This window comes from Chrysochloris asiatica, unplaced genomic scaffold (assembly GCF_000296735.1).
Source record: "Chrysochloris asiatica unplaced genomic scaffold, ChrAsi1.0 scaffold00042, whole genome shotgun sequence".
NCBI lineage: Eukaryota > Metazoa > Chordata > Mammalia > Afrosoricida > Chrysochloridae > Chrysochloris > Chrysochloris asiatica.
The window spans coordinates 15,739,258-15,762,223 of record NW_006408560.1 but is presented as its reverse complement, the minus strand read 5'-3'; the positions used below and the strand labels follow the sequence as shown (position 1 = coordinate 15,762,223).

Here is a 22,966-nt window from a genome sequence, read left to right as displayed (position 1 = left end):
TCTGAGGTTGGTATTTCCATTCCCACTGCTCAGAACAGACCATGAGCCAGGGCAAGAGAGTTTCCAGGGAGAAAGCAAAAACCTAGAGACAGAAAAAAAGAAGTCCCAGACTAGGGTGAGGGAGCAGAGAAAGAAATCAAGAGAAATGGAGGTCAGATAGCAATGAGGACTTCCCAACACCCAAACACAAGAGTGAAACAACTATCTGCCACCCACCATCACCTTCAGTTGCCTGGCTTCCTGGGGGGAGGGACAACCTTCTTAAGGTTTTCCATGACGTCTGATCTCTGTTGGGGCTAGAGCTGTGGGTGAAACGACACTTCCTGCCCCTGGGTCCGGGTGTTGGGGAAAGATGAGTTGCTGAGTATGCACACCTTTCCAGAGCACAGACACACACCCTGTTCAGAGGCCTCCTTCAGAGGCCTCCTTCTTAGGCTGCTCCCATGGAGCTCCCCTTTGCTCAGATAAGTCCCCAAGGTAAGTGGAAAGTGTAAGAATGTGGGGAGAGGGAACATTAGGACACCCTTCAACACCCCTGTTGTCTTTCCTGGATTTGAGCTCACACTTCAGAGATGAGAGCCCCTCACCTCAAGTCTGAGCTGGCAAGGGTGACTGTCAGGGCATCCACAGTCCCTCTTCCATGGCTCCAGGTCCACTCATCCCTGAGAACCAACAGGATTTGTTGAATGCTTGTTAAAGAGAAGGGAGCTGGGAGGAAGAAAAAGAAAGGAGGGCCCTGGACCAGAAGAGATCTGCCTCCCTGATGGTGGGACTTCCTGGCCACCAAAAGGCCAGCTCAGTTCCCAGATCCTTCTTCCTGGCTCTCAGCTCCCGGACAGTCCCTCGCTAACAGCATTAGCCCTTCAGAGTCTCCTTGGCTCCTTACTCCTCAATCCTGAGAGATGTCTCTGCTGTCCCTCCTGTATTGCTCCTGATCCCTTCTCAGAGGCAAAGGGAAAGACAATCCTTCATTGAGAAACCCCAGCAGTCTTCTTTATACTGACAGGAAGCCACTAAACCCCCTGGCCCAGCCTTCAACATCTCCCTATCTACAGATTTGACTAGCAGGAGCTGCCAGGACTTGGACATGCTTCTGCAGCCCAGATCCCAGACTCTGGAGGCCGAAGAGACCCAGCCCAGCCCCAGGGCTCTGGCTATCAAGGCTTTGGTGAGTGGAAACTTGGTGGAATGCAGCCCCTTCATCTGCTCCCACCCTTCCTTGGGTGAAGGTTTACAGATGGACAATGAGAAGACAGAGCAGGAGTGGTCTGGAGCTGTGGACAAGGATAGGGGAGTCGAGGGAGGGGATGGAGAAAGGAAGAAGCTACTTCATTGCTGAGCTGTGCCCTCATCCACACAGTGCTTCTCTGGTCCTGGAAAGCTCAGACTGTGTACACGGTCTAATAGGTAATAGTACATTTCATCCAATAAGAAATTACCTATAAATGTATGTCAGTGGCCTGCATTTGTCCCTTGTATTTCATGTCTCCTCTCAATTCTCATCCTTCCAAACCAGTATAGCTCTCAGAATAGAAACTGTGCGCCATAGGGCTCCAATAATTTTTTTTCAGAAGTAGATCACCAAGCTTTTCTTCCAAGACACCTCTGGGTGGACTTGAACCTATAACCTTTCGATTAGCAGCCATTCGCACCACTAGGACTTCCCTCATCCCTCCCAGTGGATAGCAAATCCTTCTTTCAACTCAGCTTCAATATCGCTTACTGTCAACAGGAACCTTCCCTCATAACGGGTTCCCTTCATCTCCCAGGTCTGGGAATGACCTTTAGCCCCTCTGGAAGTCTTTGTTTCCTGTCTTGTCCCCATTTAAGCTGTTTACCAGCTTGATGCTATTGGATTAAAGGTCCTGTGGCCCAAAAGGAAATGGAAGGAGATTCTTTGGAAACTAGGACTTCTAACCAGTTCTTCCTAGTTCAGTTATGGCTGACACAGTGAAATTGAAACAGACCTGACTGTGTAAAATGTGGGTGTACTGGGACAATAACTGGTAGAGGAAAAATGATAGGTTGAAGCTCTGTAATGGGAGACTTAGAAGAGGCCTAGTAAGCTCTTTCAGGAGTCTGATGTGAGAGATCAGATCACAGCCAGTACCATAGATCGGGACACACAAAGTGACAGCCATCTTTGAGCCGGCCACCACTGTTTCCTCCTCTGGCAATCAAGAGATTTGGTTGCTACGCAATACACACACTGCCCTTGTTCTCTAAGAGGGAGATTACATTTCTAGCAGGGTGTCAACCCATAATTTTTCCTATTCCAGTTATCGTTCTGGCACACCCATATTTTACAAATTAAAGTGTGTTCTAGTTGTGCTTTGCTGACCACAATTGCACCTACTAGGAAGAATTGGTTCAAAGCCCTGCTAGAAGCTAAAATAGTTAAGAGCTGAAGACAGAATTTAAGTTAGACCTTGAGAAGGACTTTCTGGGCAACTACATCCTACAATAGACAACCAGTGGTGGGGGGAAGTGTTCCACCCCATACCCAGGATACACTGGGCATGAGGATGACTAGTTTGGAGTTAAGAAGACCTGCCAATCATGATTGCTTCTCCCTCCTTGGACTTTCTCTCTAGCAGGTGTCTCTCAATGCCCGGAGGGCTGCCTCCAGTTCAGAAGGAGCTGGAAAGGCTGAGGATGTACTTGGGGAAGAAGGCTTGACCCTACAGGCCGAGACCCGGGCTTGGTTCCAGAAAACCCAGGCCCATTGGCTCTTGCAACACGGGGCAGCCCCCACTTGGTTCCATGGCTTCATCACCCGGAGGTGAGTCACAGAAGAGAAACAGGTCCAGAGAGGGACAGCCAATCCAGGCAGACTAACCCTACACTCCCACCTCCCACCGCCTAGCCCTTTCACTAAGGCATCTCCGTGTTTGGGGACACACACACACACACACACACACACACACACACACACACGGGGGTGTAACTGGGAGCTCTAGGAGCTTTGCTGTGTTCAAGTTGGTTCCAACTCATAACGACCCTGTATAGGGCTTCCAAGGAGCTCTGGTAGTGTATTGGTTGTGAGTTGGGCTGCTAATCTCAAGGTCAGCAGTTTGAAACTACCAATGGTTCTGCAGAAGATGAGGCTTTCTGCTCCTGTAAAGATTTACCACCTCGGAAACCCTATACAGAGTTGCTATGAGTCGGAACTAACTCCATGACACATAACCACCACCACCAATCCAACAGTCTCTGTGCCTTAGTTTCCTCATTATCCTCCTATCTTTAAGGCCCCCCTCCTTCATGTTTTCTGCTTCTGTGTCTCTCATGGAAGCAGCAGTCAAAAAAATCAAATGACATACTGCATTAGATAAATCTGCTGTAAAGATCTCTTTAATGTGTTAAAGAGCAAATACATCACTTTGAGGACTAAGGTAAACGTGGCCCAAATTATGGTATTTTCAATCACCTCATATGCATGTGAAAATTGGACCATTACTAAGGAAGACCATAGAAGAATTGATGCATTTAAATTAAGAAATTATTAGTAGTACCATGAATTGCCAGAAGAATAAACAAATCTGTTTGGGAGGAAGTATATCCAGAATCCTCCTTAGAAGTGAGAGACTTCATTTCTTGTACCGTGGCTATGTTGTCAGGAAGGACCAGTCTCTGGAGAAGGGCATCTTATTTAATAACGTGGAGGGCCAGCAAAAAGGAGGATGGCCCCCAATAAGATGGACTGACAACAGCAGTAACACTGCACTGAAACATAACAATTGTGTGGATGGTGCAGGATTGAGCAGTGTTCTGTTCTATTGTGCATAGTAGGGTCACTATAAATTAGAACTAACTCAATAGCACCTAATAATAACAGCTGTTATCTCTCTCTCTATCACTTTGTTGTTTTTATTAAGTGCTGTTGACTGGATTCCGACCCATAACGACCCTCTATCACTTACTCCATCATTATCTCTGGTTCTTTCCAGCCCTCTCCTCTTTCTTCTCTCTATGCTCCGTCCTTCTCCCTCTCCTTTATTTCTCAGACTTGCTGCCCTTGTATCTCTTAGTTCACTTCGGGAATTCTGAAATAGACAAGTCTAACTACCTTTCCTGTTGCTGCATCCCCAACCCCTTCAGGATGCCCATTCAGGATGCAAATTGGGGAGAGGGGAGAGTGCAGGGCTGGTGATAGGCCACCCAGCCTCCTGTGTCCTGAGTGGGGCCCTAGCCTCTGTCCACCCCCAGTCTTTGCAGCAAAGTACAGTGTTGACGTCCTCTCTTTCTCCATCTCCACTCTGGTCCTTTGTAAGCCACTTCAGCACACTGGGTTGGGATGGGCCCCCAGGAACTCCAGGGACACAAGGGGGGAAGCCAGGAGAGTCTAAGCAGGGTTCTTTCTGTCCCTTCTACTCAAAGGGAGGCCGAAAGACTGCTTGAGACCAAGCCTCAGGGATGCTTCTTGGTGCGGTTCAGCGAGAGCGCCATTACCTTTGTGCTGACTTACAGGTGAGGGGCGACGCTTCGGGCTCCCAACAGGAAAGGCGTGGAGGGGTTTCTTCGCCCAGTCCCTTGGGAGTCCCTGGGATGGCGTAGGGTGAGAGACCCTGAAGGAAGTGGGGGAGGGGTCGCGTCTTACGCTGGTAGCCCTGACCAAGGAGGAGAAACGGCCTTCCAGGAGCCGGACTTGCTGCCGCCACTTTCTACTGGCCCAGCTCGGGGACGGTCGCCACGTGGTGCTGGGCGAGGACAGCGCCCACGCGCGACTGCAGGACCTGCTGCGACACTACACTGCGTGCCCGCTCAGCCCCTACGGAGAAAAGCTCACCGAACCCTGTGCCCGCCAGGTACGCCCCTCCTCCACCTTAACCGGAGGACAACCCCTCCATCAAGGATTCAGGCCAGCTCCCCTCCTCACCCAGACAGAACCCAGGCTAGGGGACCGCGGGGGCCCAGGCACTTTCTCATCCCAGTAGATGGTTCAGCCATGCCTCACTTGGCTATACATCTCAGTGGGAAGCCAGTGGATTAAGATGAGTGCTGGGGACCGGTTCTAGAGAGACCAGCCCAGCCACGCTAAGACAGGAGGGGCACACAGTCCATTTTAAAGTACATTTAGAGACATTTTTGGAGGGCCTACCATCTGACAGGAGCTGGCTGGCCCTGAGAATTGAGCCGTGAATAAGACAAGTGGTCTCAAACTCACACAAAGTTAAACAGTTCATAGGAATCAAGTGTGGAGGGTGTGGTGAGGGGAAATACAAGGTGGGGTGTCATTTAGCTCACTTGGGGTATAGTGTCAAGAAGTGTCTCCTTAAGGGAGTTCATGCAGTTCTCCCAGGCTACCTGTGCCAGGCTTGGTTCTGGATACAGGAAAAGAACAACAAACAAACAAAAAAAACCCACTGCTGTAGTCACTTCTGACTCACAGGACACTCTGCTGCATAGGGTTACCAAGTCGATACATCTTTACAGAAGCAGACTGCCACATCTTTTTCCCTCGGGGAAGCCACTGGCTTTTTTGGTTAGCAGCCTAGTGCTTTAACCACAGCACCAAATATCCCTGCCTTCACGGAGCTTACATTCTAATGGAAGGACAATGAATACGTAAAGTAAGATTGCTGTTGTTAAGTGCCATCAGTCAGTTCCAATTCATATAGGGTTTCCAAGGAGCGGCTGGTGAGTTTGAATCACTGACCCTGTGGTTCAAACCAACCTTGTGGTCCAGTGCTTTAGCCCACAGCACCATACCAGGACTCCAAAATAAGATAGACACATAAACATAAATAAAACATATATCAGGAAATGATAAGTAAGACTAAAAAAAAACCAGCGGTGATAAAAGTAAAAAGGGAGAGGTATTTTATATAGGGCTATCAGGTAAGTCCACTCTAATAAGGGGATATTTGAATGGAGGCCTAAATGAAGTAAGGGAGGGATCCTTAGATGACCAGGGAGAAAGCATTCCAGGCAGAGGGAATAGCAGATGCAAAGGCCCTGAGTAGGAAGATGCTTGATGTGTTTGAGTAATAATGTTGTTGTTGTTAAGTACCATGAAGTTGGTTCCAACTCATAGCCACCTATATAGGGTTACTAAAGGCTGGTGGGTTTGAACTGCCAGCCTTGCAGTTAGCAGTCCTGTACTCCACTGATGAATAATAATAAGAGTAAAATCAGTGGTTCAAATCCACCAGCAGCTCCTTGGAAACCCTATACAGGGTCACCATGAGTTGGAGCCAACTTTATGGCACTTAACAACAACAACAAATAAAGCCAGCTAGGTGACTGAGAGTAGAGAGCTAAGAGATGAGATCAGAAAGGTAGCAAGAGGGGACCCTGTAGACTCCCCTAAGGATTTAGGAATTTATTCTGCACGTGGCAAAATGGCACTAGAGAGTTATAAGCTGAGGAGCAGAATTGGGAGGGGCAAGATAATCATATGGAAGATACTATAAAATGTCAGGTGAAATGATGGTGACTTGGATAAGAGTAATGAATGTAGAGGTTTGAAAAGGGTGGAATGCTGAATCTGCTGAAATTGAATGTGAAACTGACAGACTTTTTCAGGAATGGGTGAGGAGTTGTTGTTTATTCACTGAGACCAGGAAGGCTATAGGAGGGGCAAGTCATCAGGGAGGTTAGAGGAGAAGTTCATTTTGCGCTGTTTGAGGTGTCCATTCAACATCCAAATGGAGATGCTAAATAGGCAGGTGGAATACACAAATCTGAAGCTTGGGACAGAGGTGTGGCCTAGAGAGAAACTTATGGGAGTTATCAGCAGGTAGATGGAATCTAAAGCCCTCAGGAAAGGTGAAATCACCCAGGAACTGAGGGTAGATAGAAGACCACCAAGTCTCCAGAATTTCAAGTCTGCAGAAATGCAGAGGAACTTCCAAAGAACATTGAGAAGCTGCAGCCAGAGAGAGGAAAAAACCAGAAGCCAAGTGAGTCAAGGAAGAGGAAGTGACGGTCGGTCAGGAATTGATCATTGGATTTAGCAAAAAGGAGGTCATTGGTGATCTTGACAAGAACAGTTTGGAGTACCCATCAAGAAGTGGGATAGTGCCTGTGGGCAATTAATTCTTCTATGGAATGCTATGAGGATAGGCAGGTACCTAAAGTTTCCCAAGCATCGGGAATGGGGCATAGGGAATCCTGGGAGTGAGGGGAAGTCAGCCAGAGCTGAGGGAGCTGGAGGGAGAATGGTAGAGGTAGGAGGCTCTATGGATTCAGCCATAAAGGATCTTGTAACTAAGCTTTATCCTGTGAGCATCTGGAAGACACTGAAAGATTGTTAGGATAGTTTCTGTAAGATCAATCCTTTTCACTGAGCGGGGAATGAAAGCCTGAACTGGAGCATTGGCTGTGGGCATGGAGAGGAATGGGCAGGTGTAAGAACTATTAGACAGTATAAGAGCAAGGTCTGTGTTTGATTAGATGTGGGGAGTGAAGGAGTGAAGCCAGGGTGTTAAAAGTTGACTTTTACAGTGCTATTTTAGAAGCAGGGTGGAGATGTTGCTTTTTATTTATAAAGGGCATGTCGAAAAAAGGACAGGGGTTAAGAAGATTGAAAGAATTTTGGCCCCAGGAAGCCTGTAGTGCCTTATATGGAGATAGTCACTTGATGTGTTGCAGAAACACAAAGAAAGTTCTGTGACTTTAATTTGAGCCCTGGTGTTTCAGTTTACCAGAAGCAGTGGGCATGTGACAAACATTCATGAACCTAGGGCTAAAGGCTGGGCTAAAAGCACACTTACTGTAGGAAGTAACCTAAGACTCTCCTGGGGCTGTCACTTGGTCCTTAAAAAATCTGGCTTAGATCTCCATAGCGTATGCTTCTCCAGGGATCTCAGGTATGCCCTTGGCAGCATGAGGGGATCCACAGAGACTTCGGCTTATGGGGCAAATGCACAACCTCAAGTATACACACATACACCAGCCAACACCCATAAAGACATAGAAGGGGACAACTTCACTCAGACCCAAGCATCTGGGGAAAAACAAAAACAAAAACATAAAAACACCTCAGGCACAATTATGAAGATCCTCTCCTTGTGAAATGTTTTAGGCTAAAGACTTCTAAAGCCTTGTTGCATTTTTACAACCACAAGCACAAATGGAGACTGAGGGAGCAAGCTTTGTGTTCCTAATGAAATTAAATGTAATACTAGATAAGGTTTGAGGCCAGAGCTACCACTACACCCCCCCTCCCCTTTTCCTGCTTCTTGCCCTCTCCACCTTCCCTTTTTAACCCAGGGAACCCAGACCCCAACCCAAGCCAAAGTTTTGTGCCTCCCGGACCCTCATCCTCCACTTGGACCTAGTCATTTTGCTCTCCTGGAACACCTGCCTCTGGAACACCCCTGCACCAAGTCTCTAAGATCTCCTCCTTTCCTAGCAGACTCCTGAGCCCGCAGGACTTTCCTTGAGAACTGAAGAAACAGACTCTGAAAGCAAAATCCAGAACCCAAACCCTCAATATAGTGCAATCCTCAAACAAGGACAGGCCTCAACCCCACGGCAGAAAGAAGGGACCGGGGAGTCAAAGGAGGTACTGTGATGGAGTTGGGGAAGGAGGAGGCGGGGTCTGAGGCGGAGAGAGGGTGGGGATGCTGTGAGAGGCTCAAAAGGGGAGAACCCTCATTTTAGCTTAGGTTCAGGCTCTGGTCTTGACTCAGTTGCACTGACCCGTTTCTCCTACCTGCCTCGCCTTCTCTCCTAGAGGTCCCAGCCGCCCAGACCCAAACCTCCCATCCCGGCCAAACCTCGGCTGTCCCCTGATGTCTACGCAAGCCCGGCTCCACGACCCCTCCCGGCCCCGCCTCCCAAACCTTCCAATCCCATCTACCAGGAGCTTGATGAGCCCATAGCTTTCTACGCTATGGGCCGGGGCAGCCCCGGGGAAGCCCCAAGCAACATTTATGCTGAGGTGGAGGGGCCCTCAGGGGGTGAGGGTCCTCAGCCCATCGTGGGGCATTTGGGCCTACGGAAATGCCGGTCCAGGCCTGTCCCAGGAGGCCAGGTAAATGAAGTTGAAGGAAAACTTTAGACTACAAGAAGGAGGAGTTCCTGAAAACTAGATTGAGGAGGACTGATTGGACACTTGTATCACAGTGAGGTCAGAGGCTGAGGGGGCGGGAGAGTACATCCTCAATTGCCAGCTTTATGCTCAATTTTTTTCCAGGCCTAGAGACTGCTCTCTCCTTCCCTCTTCCCATGTCACAGATCTGCCCCATTTTTGTTAAGCCCCCATCACAGCACCCCCTCCACTTCTCAGCACATCATCCCCTCCTACTTCAAAGAGAAAATAGAGGTCCCAGGCAGGGTCACCCCTCAGCCTTCCTCACCAGAACCTGCAGAGGAGGTCTGTGCCCACCTCATCCATTAGATCTTCCCTCTCCAGCCCTGCCTGAGGCCCACCCCATGCCCCCAGCCAATTCCACACACATCCCTCCATTTTGCATACCTCTCTGCCCAACCTGAGGATCCCTCATCTTAACACACTGGCCAATCCAACCACTTCCGGTCCTTGTGCCTCTGCCACCTACATCCTGCTTTCCTGCTCCCATCAGCTCCTTCCCTATCTCCCTCCCTGCTGGCTCCCAGGCTCCCTCCTCAACCCTTGTACTGGCTCACCTCACCCATACTCCTGCTGAGGGGCTCCCTCTCCATCCCCCATAAGTCACAAATTATTTCTGTGTCTCCTCCTAAATATATTTTCCCTGTCCCCAATTCAAGTTCCAATCATCTCTTACCAGGGTTTCCCAAGAGTTTCTTACCTGGCCTCCTAGCTACCAATCTTGCAACTTCTGATCTGTCTGCCAAGGAAGATTTGAGTTGTCTTTCTAAAACAGTTGCCTGGCCAGCTTACCCTTCTTCTCTTCCGGAAAGACTTCCCTGGCCTGATCACAAAGATCCTCATTATGCTTTGAACACACCTATCATATCATTTATCACCTGGGACCCCATCTCCCCACCCCCCCAGTAGAGTGTGAGGCAGGGACTGGGGCACACTTATCTGAAGCACCCTGTACAGTGCTGACATACAGCAGGTGCTCAGGAAGTGTTTGTGGAATAAATGACTTGAGAGGAGCTTGTCTACATGCCACACACAGTATGTTAAGTTCAGAAGTCTTGACCCTGGAGGCTTCAGGTAGGTCTAAAGGCAGGGGGTGGAGGGTGTGACTTAAGGCTTGTCCTTCTCTCTCCAGAATTCAGGTGGCCCACAGTTGCATTCTGAGAATTCTAGGACTGGACAAGTTCCACCCCTACCTCACCAGCCCCCGCCTCCTCGGGTATACACCCTCCCCCACAACCTTTCTAAACAAGTGCTCCAGGATCAGGAACAGACATGGCTCCCCCTGGGACCTCCTCAGTAGCTGGTAAGTCTGAATTGGGGGAGGATAACTTGGAATATCAAATACAGAGACCTTCACACACACTAGGGCACCCTTGTCAGGAAATATGGATGAAACAAACTGCAGGTGATCAAAGTTAGAAAGGACTTCAGCCATCATCTGTTGCAAGAATGGCAAAAAGGTGTCACCTTGCATGCCAACTTCAATCTATTGTTTGTGGCTGCCTAGAGTGCTGCATTGGAAAGGCTGTGAAGGTCATATCTGAACTCAGCAGAAAAGAACACACTGATTGATTAGTGATGTCTGCTATGGATGAGGGCAGAAGGGAGGAGGATCAGCAGCAGACTTTATCTTAATGGTCACCTCACTGTGCAGATCAGGAAATAAAACCCAGAGAGGGAGAGTGACTTGGCCTATGCCAAGGACTAGAACCCTGGCTTCCTGATGTCCCTGGTTTAGTGCTCTGTTCCTTATCATTAACTCTTCTTCACAGGAAACATCAGAGATTTCCTCAGATAGGAAATTTGACTGCTTTTCAGAATGCTGCTGCTTGGGATCCTGGATGCTGGATCCTCTCCTTTGGATCCCAGGTTTAGCCCTGTGACCCTGGCAGGTCTGGGTCCCCCAGAGAAAACTGGAGGCCAGAAGAGCAAATGTGAAGGCTACTTCCTCTTGAGAACACACTCACTGGTTCCCTTTTGAGAGTCTCCAGGAACCCGATGATCCAGTGCTTGACAGTTCTCTAAGATGGCAAAGAAATGGGCTGGGAGGGCCCTGCTGGCTCCTGCTGTCCTGGTTTCTCCTCCCAGAGTCTAATTTCCTTGGCCATCTGAGCCCTTGAGACTGGGCCCTGGTCCAATGCTGCTGTTGTCTGAGGAATGGTTTGGTGAGAACAGATGTTAGAACTTGTTTGTTGATCCTTGTCTGGCTAATAAATCATCACCAAACACTTCCCCCCACAGGGATCCAAGTTCTCTAGGCTTCTGCTCTCTCGGTGTCTGGCTCGCCGGTGTCTGGCTCGCTCTCATATTGTGGAAAGCAAGATATTGAACTGCCTTTGCAGGTGGGGGGGGGCGGGGAGTAGGGGGCGCTGGGGTTAAGAGACATTTGATTGGGTGGGAGGCAGGGTGACATATCTATGGACTAGGGGCTGGAAGACACCAAGGCAAGGGATACAGATATCACTGTGCAAAGCATTCCTTTCCTACTTGGGGTGGGCTGGGCAGGTAGCCAGGAGCAGAGGGATGCTAGTAGAGAAAGAGGGTCAGGGAGGGAAGTGGAGTGGCTGAGCACAGGACTGCAGAGGGGGACAATTTGAGCCCCTTAGGAGGGTGAAGACCTCCCTGTAGTGATTCCAGGACTCTTTTTCCCAGCCTCTTGGGCTTCATTCAGCCTTCTGCCTCCATCAGGATCCATTCCCTCCCCTGTCCCTCTGTGAGGCTTCCCCCTTCTCTGCCCAGACCCCTTCAGGGCCAGCCACCTGCTCCACTGCAAAGCTCCATATTCTGGGGCTCCAGCCGCCTGAAAAAATCTGTCCTGTGTCTTATATTTGCCTCGGACTGGGGACTTTCTGAAGCACAGCTGTGTCTGCCCTTGGATAGTCCCCATGGCTCAGAACAGGTCTGGGTACCCATGTTCCCATCCATGCAGATTCTTCCCGGACTGTGGAGCTTTGTACTGGAGCAGGAATCTGGCCCTGGAGGGGTCTGTGCAGGGAAGGGGGATGGATGCCTCATGAGAGACAAGGAGGGAATGGGTCCTGACTGATGCCAAGGGCCACATCCAAGAGGCTGCAAAAACAGATCCTGTGATCTCATTCAAGGCAGTTAATGCCTGACAGGGTCCCTCTCCCTGCAAGGGAGCCCTGTACCTGCCTGAGGCACAGAAATCCTCCAGACCTTCCTTTCAAGCCTTGTTCCTTAAGCCTGGGTGCTGCTACATGCCCACCCCACCTCCAGCTTGGCTCAGGCGCCAGCTCCAGTGACTAGCAAATTCTCCTCCTTTCCACTCCAGTGCTAATCAGCTTAAGGAGAAATGTTTGCTGAGTCAACAGAGTTGGGGGTCCACTTCCTTCTGTCTGTAGGTCTAAACTCCTTCCTGAACAAGGGGGAAGGTGGGGAGGGAGGCTGAGGAAAGAGGAGCAGATGGCTTCACCCAAATCAGGGAGGAGGCTCAAAGTACAAGAAAGGTCTCAAAGTTAGAGTACTCACCCAGAGTTGGTCCCTTGGGATGGGGGTGGGGAAGGCAAAAAAGAATAAGAGTCTTACTAAGCAGCTAGAGAGAGGTATTAGAAAATAGAAGGGGTTTATTGAGACTTCAGCATACGACAGTGAGTGAGGTAGAGGGGAGATAGCACAGAAATGCCTACATCTACCCGGATGATGTTTGTGGAGGAACAAAGTCAGCTAGAGAGGGTCCTAGTAGCCCTTTCTCTCCCTCTGATGCTGCACCCAGAATGGGGTGGACACACCAAAGGGATGGTGAGAGAATCCAGCTTTGTGTCATCAAAACGGACTTGAGAGCTGCTTGTGGAGCTGTGCAACCTTTGGTTGTTGTAAAACGCTGTCAGTTGAGTTGGTTCTGACCCATATTGACCCTGTGTAGGGTTTCCAAGAAGTGGCTGGTGAGCTTGAACCACCAACCTTGCAGTTCAAACGGCTTTGCAGCCTGGTACATTGACCCACAGCGCCACACCAGGACTCCTCTGTTATTGTGAAGTGTTGTGAAGTGCCGTTGATTCCGACCCATAATGACCCTGTGTAGGGTTTTCAAGGAGCAGCTGGTGAGCTTGAACCACCAACCTTGCAGTTCAAACAGCTTTGCAGTCTGGCGCATTAACCCACAGCGTCACACCAGAGCTCCTCTAGGAGCATGCAAATATGGTATACAGGACTCTAAGGCTGGAACTGGTTTGTTTTGCCCTCCAGTTAGGTTTAAAAGGAGCCATCTCAGAAGCAGAGACAGAAGGTCCCAGGATCATCAAGAAGGAAGAGCATGAGTAGAGTGTGAGATCCTGACCTAGATAATCAGTGATGACAGGCAAGGGCTTAGAGACAGAGTAGCTTTGGGTTCTAGGCCCATGGACTGAGTGAAAATGAGTGCCTACGGACTGACAAGAGGCATTCCTAACCGGAAAACTGTGGTGTCTTGAGTTGGTTTTGATCCTGAGAATTGTACCCTGTTCACTTCCCTAATAAACCCCATAATTGTGAGTATTGTTGAGTTCTGTGTGGCCATTGCAATGGGTTACCAAACTCAGATGTGAAGCAGAGTGCTATGGAGGGATGGTTGGTGTCAGAATAGGGTAAAGAAGGTTGTAGGGTGGAGGCATGTCTGACCTCCACTTCATAGGACTCAGCCTTGGGCTGATTTTGAGTCTGATTCTTTCCCACTTGTGAAGCCAAACATGGTCTATGGTTTTTCCAGGTGACAGGGAGTTGGAGGTAAAAGTAGGTGGAGCCCAAATCTTGTCCTCAGGTCCTCCCACCATGGAACCCATTCCAGTTCTCTTTTAAGCTCCAACTTCAGGTTCAGCCTAGGAGACCAGAGGTGACAGGCCTGACAACTATGGGCACTTTAGTTAACATCCTGCTGATTTCACTCCCAAGCCACAACTGAAAGATGTGGGGTGATTATGCTGAGTGGGGCTACCTCCCCAGCCAGAGGCCACCCATGCCAGAAGCTGGAGGGCATTTTCAGCTTGTTTAGTCTGCTGATGGTCATTATACTCTCTTGTGGCCTCCAGGTAGGGCCTTATTGAGCTCAGCCCACTCTTTAGATCTATGAAAGGACAACCTCTCCTCGATCCAGAGCACATGAAAGGTTTCCCTATGGTCAGCTTGGTCAGCTTTTCCCTCCAGGTCCAGCCTCTTCAGCACCATGGCTGGCTCTGAGGGCTGTTATTCCTGTTCAGCTAATCCAACAGTTCAGTAAGATGACCTCTAACTCTGGCTCAGGGAGAGATTTCCCGATTATACAGTATATCACCTCCCATGAACCTGCTCAGAGTTGAGGGCCAGTCAACACTGAAGCCCTGTCCCAATATTACCTCTCCCAGTCTAAGAACTTCTGTTCCCACCTGAGAGCCCAAACCAAAACCCACAGCTAACTAGGCGATTGCACCACTAGGGTTCGTTTTGAAAGCATGGAGCTTTGCACTGGAGCGGGAGGCCCCTAAGGGGTCTGGGCAGAGAAGGGGGAAGCCTCCTGGGGGGCTGGAGGGGACGGGTTCCTGTAAAGGGAACACATTCCTGTGGGGACTGTGTAAAGGACAGATAAGAACAGGCAACAAGAGCGTTCTAGCATCCTTACCACTTCCAAGCCCCACAGAATTTTAATCATTTCCTCAACATACTGTAACTTCTCAGACAAGTCCAAGTCAGTGTGAAGACCTGGCTGGGGCCCCTCCCCAGGGGCCAGTGACTTTGACACAGAAGTCTGATCCAGGTGAACCACAGCTTCCTCAGTTCTGCTGTCCTGGTCAGTGCAAACCTTCACACATGAGCTTTGCCCTAGTCCTGACATCTTTCAGGGTCATTTGGATCCATTTCTGAAAAATGTCTTCACCCTCCTCCTCTGCCCCTTGGCTGTTGTTACCATGCCAATCTTGGCCAAGTATCTTTTCTTATTCCTGCATATCGTTCCCTCATCCCTGTCTTCTTTTGATCAGAATTTGAAGCTATTTATCAGAACAGAAGTTTCCTCCAGGAAATCCCAACTCATAGCGACCCCATAGGAGAGAAAACTGCCCCCACAGAGTTTCCAAGGCTGTAAAAGTTTACGTCTTTCTCCTATTCGAGCCATAGAACTTTCACTTAGCCAGGACTCATTGTCTAAATGCCATCTGTCTATTTACTAGGCTGTCAGCATTTCCCTCAACCAGGAAACTCCAGTCATCAAAATGTCATCTTTGATAGGACTAAAAAGTGGTTTAAATTACTAACAGAACCAAAGGAAGTGGGAGGCAAGAGGACTCGTAAGAGATATCTAGCTTGATTCCATCCACTCCCACCATCTCCTGCCTCCTAACCCAGAGTAGTACATCCAGCTACATCATGAGGATGCCCCTAAAACAGGAAAGTTGAAGCGATGAATCCCAGGATGTGGCAACCCAGGGGGTAAGCGATGCCATCTATAGTATATCAGATACAGGAAGAAAGCCTTTCTGACTTACTATATCTCAAACTCTTTGGCCTTGGTGAGCCTACTTCATCATCTAAGACATCCTAAGGAGCAAGTGTCATTCCTGAGCCCCATGTCTGTGCAAGTGGTGGCAGGGGTGATGCTCCTTGCTGAGGACTGGCTGGATGCAGTGATTTGGACAATGACAGCCTGAGTGTCCCTGTGGGATAGCAGGAGCCCTGTCTGGCTCCAACCTGAAGTAGGTCAGATTTCAGATAGCGGGTGGTTTTCCTGTAAGTGATGAAACCCTCCTTTGCACTTAATGAGAAACAGACTCCTTGACTTACCCTACACACAAAACCAGAAATATGGTGAGATTCCTCCCTTCTATATCTTCTTTCCCATCCCCAAGTCCCTACCACAAACCTCTTCAAACTGTTCCTCTGGACTTAGCCTTGCCTCTGTTACCTGATGGTCAGAAGGAATTCCTCCCAGTGTTTCCTGTTCGGGTGAGTATCTATGCTTAAGGTCAACACCTCAATGCCCTTCCTCCAGGAAGCTACTACAGTAAAGTCTACTAGAGTCCTGGTACTTTAGTAACCTATTTAGTGGTGGGTTTACAGTACAGTTAGCATGCTGTTCAGTGTCCCACGCATCCCTACTTGAACCTTGCCCTGAAGAAGGAGTCATGCCTTCGATCTGGTCACTTCTGGGCACAACAGTGTCCTATAGCTCACTGGAGTCTATAGACACTGCCATCTTCCTTCCCCAACGTGCCCTTCTAGGAAACCAAATGTCTCCAAAGAAATCTGTCTAGCTCCCAAGCTCTATGCAAAGCTTCTAAACCAGTCCAGGCCAATGATGACCACTGTGCATTGTAATCATCTTTAGAGGCAGACAATTCACCATTATACATTCTCCTGGACTTAATCTATCATGTCTAACAACTCTTTCATGCCATAAAAAGAACTTCCTTAATTTTCCCATCTTCAGAGACACCCAAGATCAGCAATACTTCCCAGATATGGGGATCACAGGCCCTTGATAAAACCACCACTTTCTACATAAAGTTTTATATACAACTTACAGGGTCTTAAATAGCCACAAACCCCAGTTTAGATAGAAAGCAATAATTGAGTCAGCTCAAAATGGTTTGGAAGGTGCTTTACACAGGTAAAAACTGAGATCAAGGGACAGGATAACAAACGAAGAGAGTCCATAATGGAGAAAGGAGGCCACACTAAAAAGTAGGAACGGGGTAAGGGTAGGCAGCGTCTGTCAGACTGAATGTTTTATTTCAGCAGACATCCCTCCCTGGCTTAAAAAAAAAAATAAAAAGGTGAAAGGCAGGGGGCCGGGGGGGTCACGGGGTCAACATGTCATCACACCCAACAGGGAGCAAAGCTCCCATCCAAGAACTTGAGGCCCCTTCTGAGGCGACACTAGGGAGTCTGTGCTAGCTCCTAGACAGGGAGGAGCTGAGTTTTCTAACATTGTTAAGAAAAAAATCTATCAAATATGTTCATTCTCGCAGAGGCGAGGGCTGGGTTCTCAGGGTAAGAGATCCTGGGCTGACAGCAGCTGGGGTCCCAGAGGCAAAGCTGGGCTGGCAGGAGATCCTGGGAGCAATCCATCCATTCCAGAGCCCTAGAATCCGTATTTGGCTTGGGTCTGCCGACGGCTGAGCTTATTCTCTGACCAGGTGTTCTTCAGTTCCAGCTCCCGCTCCTTAGCCTGTGGCAAGAAGGGGAGAGCAGTCAAAGAGAGATTCTGAGAGACATTTCCCATCTGCTTCAGTGAACTGCCCAATTTAAAATCTTTCTCCCAGAACAGCAAACAAATCACTTGGAAGATCTAATCTCTCACACTTCAGTAGAAGGGAAGACCCCAGAAGCATAAAGAAAAATTCTGTATTTGGGGAGCTAACAAGTCAAAGACTCAAGTGTCCTGGTCCTTTCTCTGCCAGAATTAAAACCAAAACACTCATGTAAGAAATGAATACATAAAAACCAAGATTTGGCATCTGAAAAGAATACGAAGATTAGCAACCTGGGATACCTGACCATCAGAGTGAGAGGGGGCAGTTTCAAAGAGTTGGGCAGGCCAACATTGGCATACACCAACAACCATTTAGTCTGGAGATGCGTTTTGGCTGTGGCATTGAAGATAATGTATGTTGTAGCCTAGACAGTCCCACCACTTTAAAATGACTGGTGCTGTGAAATGACTGAGGTTCTGGAATACTGACTTCTCTCTTCTGATCCTGACCACTCCTAGCTCTTCTGCCTTCTAGAAATGTACAAACACCACCCGAGATAAGAGCACCCCAAACTACTCCCACAAGAGTTATCTGATGCTTGCTCATTTCCCCTGGAAAAAGAAGGAAGGGAAGATTAAGAGTGTGGGTTTTTAAAAAACCCTAACTTTAGATCCTTTTCCTATAAATTACAAGATAAGGTAAGGTTGCAAAGAAGTTCCTGAGAAGGCAGGTGAAGATATGATAAGGATGATGAAAGCAACATTTACCACTGACATTTCCGAGCATATACACCCCCCAGGGAAAAGGGCACATCTTATATGTCTATCTTTCATAGCATTTAGTACAGTTGGCCTCAAAAAGATGTTTGTTCAGTGATTGAATGAAAATCTGAAATCTGCCAAGTTATATCAAAAATAGTATCAAGACATTTTCTAATTCTAAAAGACATTTTTGAATTATGTGTTGCTGTTTTTTGTCACAGTTGTGGTGCATACAAAACCAACCTCTTCACTGGGTAGACATTTTGCTAAAATTTGATGAACCAAAAAAAATTTTTTTTAATTACTAGATAAACTCACTAGTTAAAAGAATCCTATGATAAGCCATTTCATCCTCTTCTTAAATTATACTTATCCAAACAAATACTGAATTTTCACTTACTGAGTTTATTCTAAGCACCAGTGAGGTTGAAGTGGAATATGATAATCCTGAGGGATATTGCCCCGCCTAGTGGCCACACAGAAAACCAGGGGAGGACTCCTATTCCAAACTGGTCCCCAATTTATAGTCCAAATCTCACCCTTCATATTTCCAGGTTTCCAGGGGCCCTCAACCCTCTCACCTGGTGAATCAGGTACGTGATCTGGTGTTTCCGCCGCTGCTGACCTGTTGGCTGCTCACCTTTCTTCTGTAAGGGAAGAGAACACAATCATTAACCCAAAGGATGAAATGCAGATGCTTCCCCTGTGCCCACCCTGTGCCCAGCCACATATGCAAAGTTGGGGATCGGGAATTCAACAACACATCTGAAATCCTGGGGTGGGGAATCAGCTTGGGGCTATTTTTATGTCTGTGTAACTTACAAAAGTTACTTTTTTATTACAGCCATTATGCAAAAAACCCAAACACAGAATATTTGCCTGAAATAGCCTGCTAATATCCCCATTAGGCTGGAAATACTTTGAGGTCAGGACTGTGTCTTGTATTTCTTTGGTAACCTCTCCCTCCCCCCAGCACCAAGTCCGGTTGACACTTGATACCAGTCTTACTGCCTGTAGTCAGTCTAAAAGAATTTACGTGCCAGGGCACAGGTGGTCTTTGACCCTCTCTACAGCCCCTCACAGTCCTGGTGTGGTGCTGTGGCTAAAGCTGTTTGAACTGCAAGGTCAGTGGTTCAAGCTCACCACCTGCTCCTTGGAAACCCTATACAGGGTCATTATGGGTGGGAATCAACTAGACAACACTTAAGAACAGCAGCCCTCACACAGCCCATCTCCCCCTTCAATCCTCTTCATCTCTCGTTCTCTTTCTCCCTAGTTGGGCCAGATGTCTAGCATGTCTCCAACATAGTGCTTACCAAGCTCTCTCACTAATTACCTTTGGCTGAAACCCCTCCTCCCCCAGTTCTAGTTAAGTGCCAGCAGCTTCCCTGGAATTAGAATTTTAATGCTCATTCCACCTCTCTTCAATCGTCCAGCCTCCACCCACAACTGCATGGAACCCCTAACCCAACTTTGATGCAGATGATTTACTGTTAGAGTCTATATCGGTCTGGCCTTCCCTTCTGCGGTTTTTCTGTCCTCTGCCTGTGTTGTGCCAGACTAGAAGCTTCCTAATCAGCCCCACCCAACTCCCAACACTCCTCTCTGGAGTCTCCTCAGCACTTAGGTAATCAATCTGCGCTGTACTCATTCACACTCAAGTGTCCTTAAATCTCTTTCTCAAATCAGCTATAAACTCGAGGACAGAAATTACATCTTTGTTCTTCTCTTTTTCAAAATCTAGCCCAATACAATGATGTGGTGGAAAGAAAACTTGGGAGTCGGGAAGATAGCAAACTCTACCTCCTTGCTGTTATTTAATGTCATTTAATGTGACAGTTAAAGATGACATACATAAAACATCCCACTCCATCTCTGGTCCACAGTGAACACTAACAACAATAGCTATTACCATGTGAAGATGCTTCTCAACCCACAGTTAGTAGAGCTTGCTCTCCTAAGTGGTTTTTCCAGTAAACAGTGATGGATCTATGCTGATCTAACCACAATCCTTTGCTCTGTCCCGTATGACCGCCAGCATTCAGTTAAAACAAACGGCTGGGGCTAGGATGGCCATCTGTGGCCAGAGAACAAAGCAAAGCAAATGGCGGGGGGTAAGGGAAAAGAAGGGAATCAAATCCTCAACCTTGGCCTTGCTGGTGCTGGGCTCAAATCCAGGGCTTCCCCCACACTCTCCCCCTGTGGCAGGCTCATAAGTGTCCACATTTGCTGCACTCAGCTACTAGGTGAAGACACGTTCATCATACTGACTGAAGAAAACTAGCACAGGGAAGGGAAGAGTGTGGTGAGAGAAATATAAGGAATAAAAGCAGTTGCAAAGACCATAGCTAGCTACAATAAATAATGGAGAGGCGAGAGGAAGGGCTGCATGCTCAAACCCAGGACTTCAGAGGCTCTGCTATGCCCACACCTCAAAGCTGTGCTAAACCAGGTCTCAACTTAACAGTAGGGTGAGCTCAGAGCAGCTGTGGTTTCCATCGAGTCAGGGAAGGAGACACGACATATCAGATTGTTGGGAAACCGCTCCAACCCTTCAGTGTCAGTAACCACACTACCACATCCAGATGAAGAGCAGTCAAAGTTCTGACAGAATACTGGAAGGCCAGAACTGGAGCTGAGAGAGAAGCTCTGTGCGTGGAAACAACAGGGTACCATGGGCGACAGGTATGAGGAAAGCAACAGTGGAGTGTAAGGGCAGGATGAGGAGGATAGGACTCTGCTTTGGGAGCCTCCTAAAATGGCCATCCATTAGTCCTTTGCCCCTTACTTTGCTGAATGACTTCATGGTTTTCTCTTCTGTCAAAGACTTGGTCATCCACTGTTGGGCCCCACTAAGCTGGTCATCACCTTTGATCTCCACAAAGTTGATTTCCTCCCTTCCTCGGTTCCTCTTGCCCTGCAATCGCTTAAACTGGAAAAGAAAAGAGAAAATGCTGGAGTGGGAGATCTGGGTAGAGGAATCAGATGCCCCTAAGGACCTGGAATTTATGGATGCTTTTGAGACTCACCTGTCCCACTGATCCTCAGTTCCCCTCTGTGGCAGTGTATCTTTTCACCCTGCCCTCTACCAAGTTCTCTCTAGCTCCCTTGGTGCCACATGAATACCAACTCTCCTCAGAATCAGAAGGCCTGGTGGAATCCAGACAAGGGAAGCAAGAGGTATAGACCTAGGACCCACTGGTATAAATTTGTACTTAAATCATATACAACTTAATTGTATCTGCCGAAAAGCACTGCATATAATTTTTTAATTAAGAAAAAGAAAAAAGGATTTTTCCCCTAAAAATCAACTCCTTTGACATTTCTATTCTCATTAGTTCAGTACTAACAATCAGTAAATCCTACAAGAGAGTGGCCATTACAGGAGGAGACTGTGGAGCTGTGTAGAAAGGGAGCCTCATAAAATAAAAAGGCATGGCAGATATTCTAGAAAGCGGCTACTTTCTCCTCCTCATAAAACAATGCAGATCACACCACAAATTGCCCAGAGAAGTGCCTGGAGGGGAGTGTGAGTGAAGGGTACTTGAATAAAACAAGCATTCAGAAACCTCAGCAAAACCCAGGTCCTGGTATGGCCTCCTAGGACCACCCAGCCCTCAGGAAACTGTGCTTTTTGCCACTGAGTGAGTCTCCAGCTGCCTCCTGGGCTAAGGACCAAAAGAGTCCAACTACTGAACTTATCAATGGGGAGGAGGACACACAGGGGAGTGGATAAACACATTCACCACAGGAAGAAACTCACAAAGGAATGGACATCCTTTTGTGAAAAAGTGAGCAGGAAAGAATTCCTTTTTATTAGAGCATCCATGCCACAAATCTCCAAATCTCTCCTGACAGGCTGTCACCTTCCCATGGATGGAACAATGCTGTGTATGGATATGGGCCTGATGGTCAAGGACATAGAGCTTTATCTTCCCTTGTGCCGAGATTAGGGAAAAACTCAGCAGCAAAGAGATACAGCAATGTAAAACACAGGGATTATTTAAAGTGGCAGTTGCTACTTATTGCCTCCCAAAATCCAATCTTTCTTTAATGTGAATGAACCTAAATTTTAGCTAGGCATTTTACCACTCAACTAAATTAAGACTACATTTCTTAGGCTCCTTTGCCACTAGATGTTGCCATATGACCAAATTCTGGTTGAGACAGAAGTGGCAGTGTTCTTTGGAACTTTGAAAGTTTCCTAAAAGTTGAGGGAAAGCACTCCCCACCTTATTTCTTCATTCTGCTGCCTGGGATAAGGGTTAATGCCTGTAGCTTTAGCAGCCACCATTGACCATGAGAATAAAGGTCACAACCTAGTGACAGCAAAAATATTATCAGAAAGGAGCTGGATCCCTGACACCTTTGTAGAGTCATCACACTACCCTTGGGCTGCCTACCTCCAGTCTTCTTTTAGGAAAGGAAAACACATTTCTTCATATAAGCCACTAATTGTTTGGAGTTTCTCAGTTAAATGTTGACAAACTTAATCTTAACTGATATAATTTTTTTTTTAATTTCTTTTAACTTCAGACTTGAAACCTGGAATCTGGGTGAAAGATGGTCACTAGTGCTCTGTTAACTTACTGCTTCGTCATCGATGAAGGAGGCATCTGGGGCAATTTCCTGGGAGGGAGCCAGGGCCGGATCCTGTGCAGGATAGTAGCCACCACTGTAATAATCCTGCAGCCAAGGAAGAAAAAACACACCACACTGAGGGCACAGTGGAGAGGGGAACAAGCTCTGTCAGAGGCAGATAAAACCCTCATCAAGGAGGAGGCAGTGGAGAATCCCACTGCAGGTCTCCCAGCTGAGGTCCTAAGGAACAACCTTGGAACTCGGAGCAGTCCCTGCAGCTTCCCTCATACATATATCCAGACAGAGAGGTATTTTTCAGGGGAGGGTGACAAAGAATAAACACCTTCTCTCCTACTTCGATCTATATACCCTGTTCCCTCCCTTGGCTGCTTCCCAAGCAGAATCCCCAGCCCATCCCTATGCCT

At 47.9% G+C, this 22,966-nt stretch overlaps 2 protein-coding genes across 2 annotated transcripts in view; one reads left to right on the top strand and one right to left on the bottom strand.

Moving 5' to 3' along the window:
* The first annotated feature begins 443 nt into the window (after nucleotides 1-443).
* Nucleotides 444-10,340, top strand: SH2D2A (SH2 domain containing 2A). The gene is given in 9 exon segments (XM_006861736.1): nucleotides 444-477; nucleotides 1,056-1,223; nucleotides 2,598-2,617; nucleotides 2,619-2,782; nucleotides 4,381-4,470; nucleotides 4,640-4,808; nucleotides 8,363-8,512; nucleotides 8,684-8,983; nucleotides 10,173-10,340. Coding segments are annotated over 9 exon segments (1,263 nt in total).
* A 6,373-nt stretch (nucleotides 10,341-16,713) lies between these two features.
* The window catches only part of PRCC (papillary renal cell carcinoma (translocation-associated)), a 32,342-nt gene continuing 26,089 nt past the window's right edge, over nucleotides 16,714-22,966 (bottom strand). Inside the window, exons 4-7 of the mRNA XM_006861607.1 lie at nucleotides 22,551-22,646; nucleotides 20,749-20,892; nucleotides 18,542-18,607; nucleotides 16,714-17,174 (exon numbers count right to left, since the gene is read on the bottom strand). Coding sequence (XP_006861669.1) covers nucleotides 17,088-17,174; nucleotides 18,542-18,607; nucleotides 20,749-20,892; nucleotides 22,551-22,646 — 393 coding nt within the window. The 3' untranslated portion in view covers nucleotides 16,714-17,087. The remainder of the gene's footprint in view (nucleotides 17,175-18,541; nucleotides 18,608-20,748; nucleotides 20,893-22,550; nucleotides 22,647-22,966) is intronic.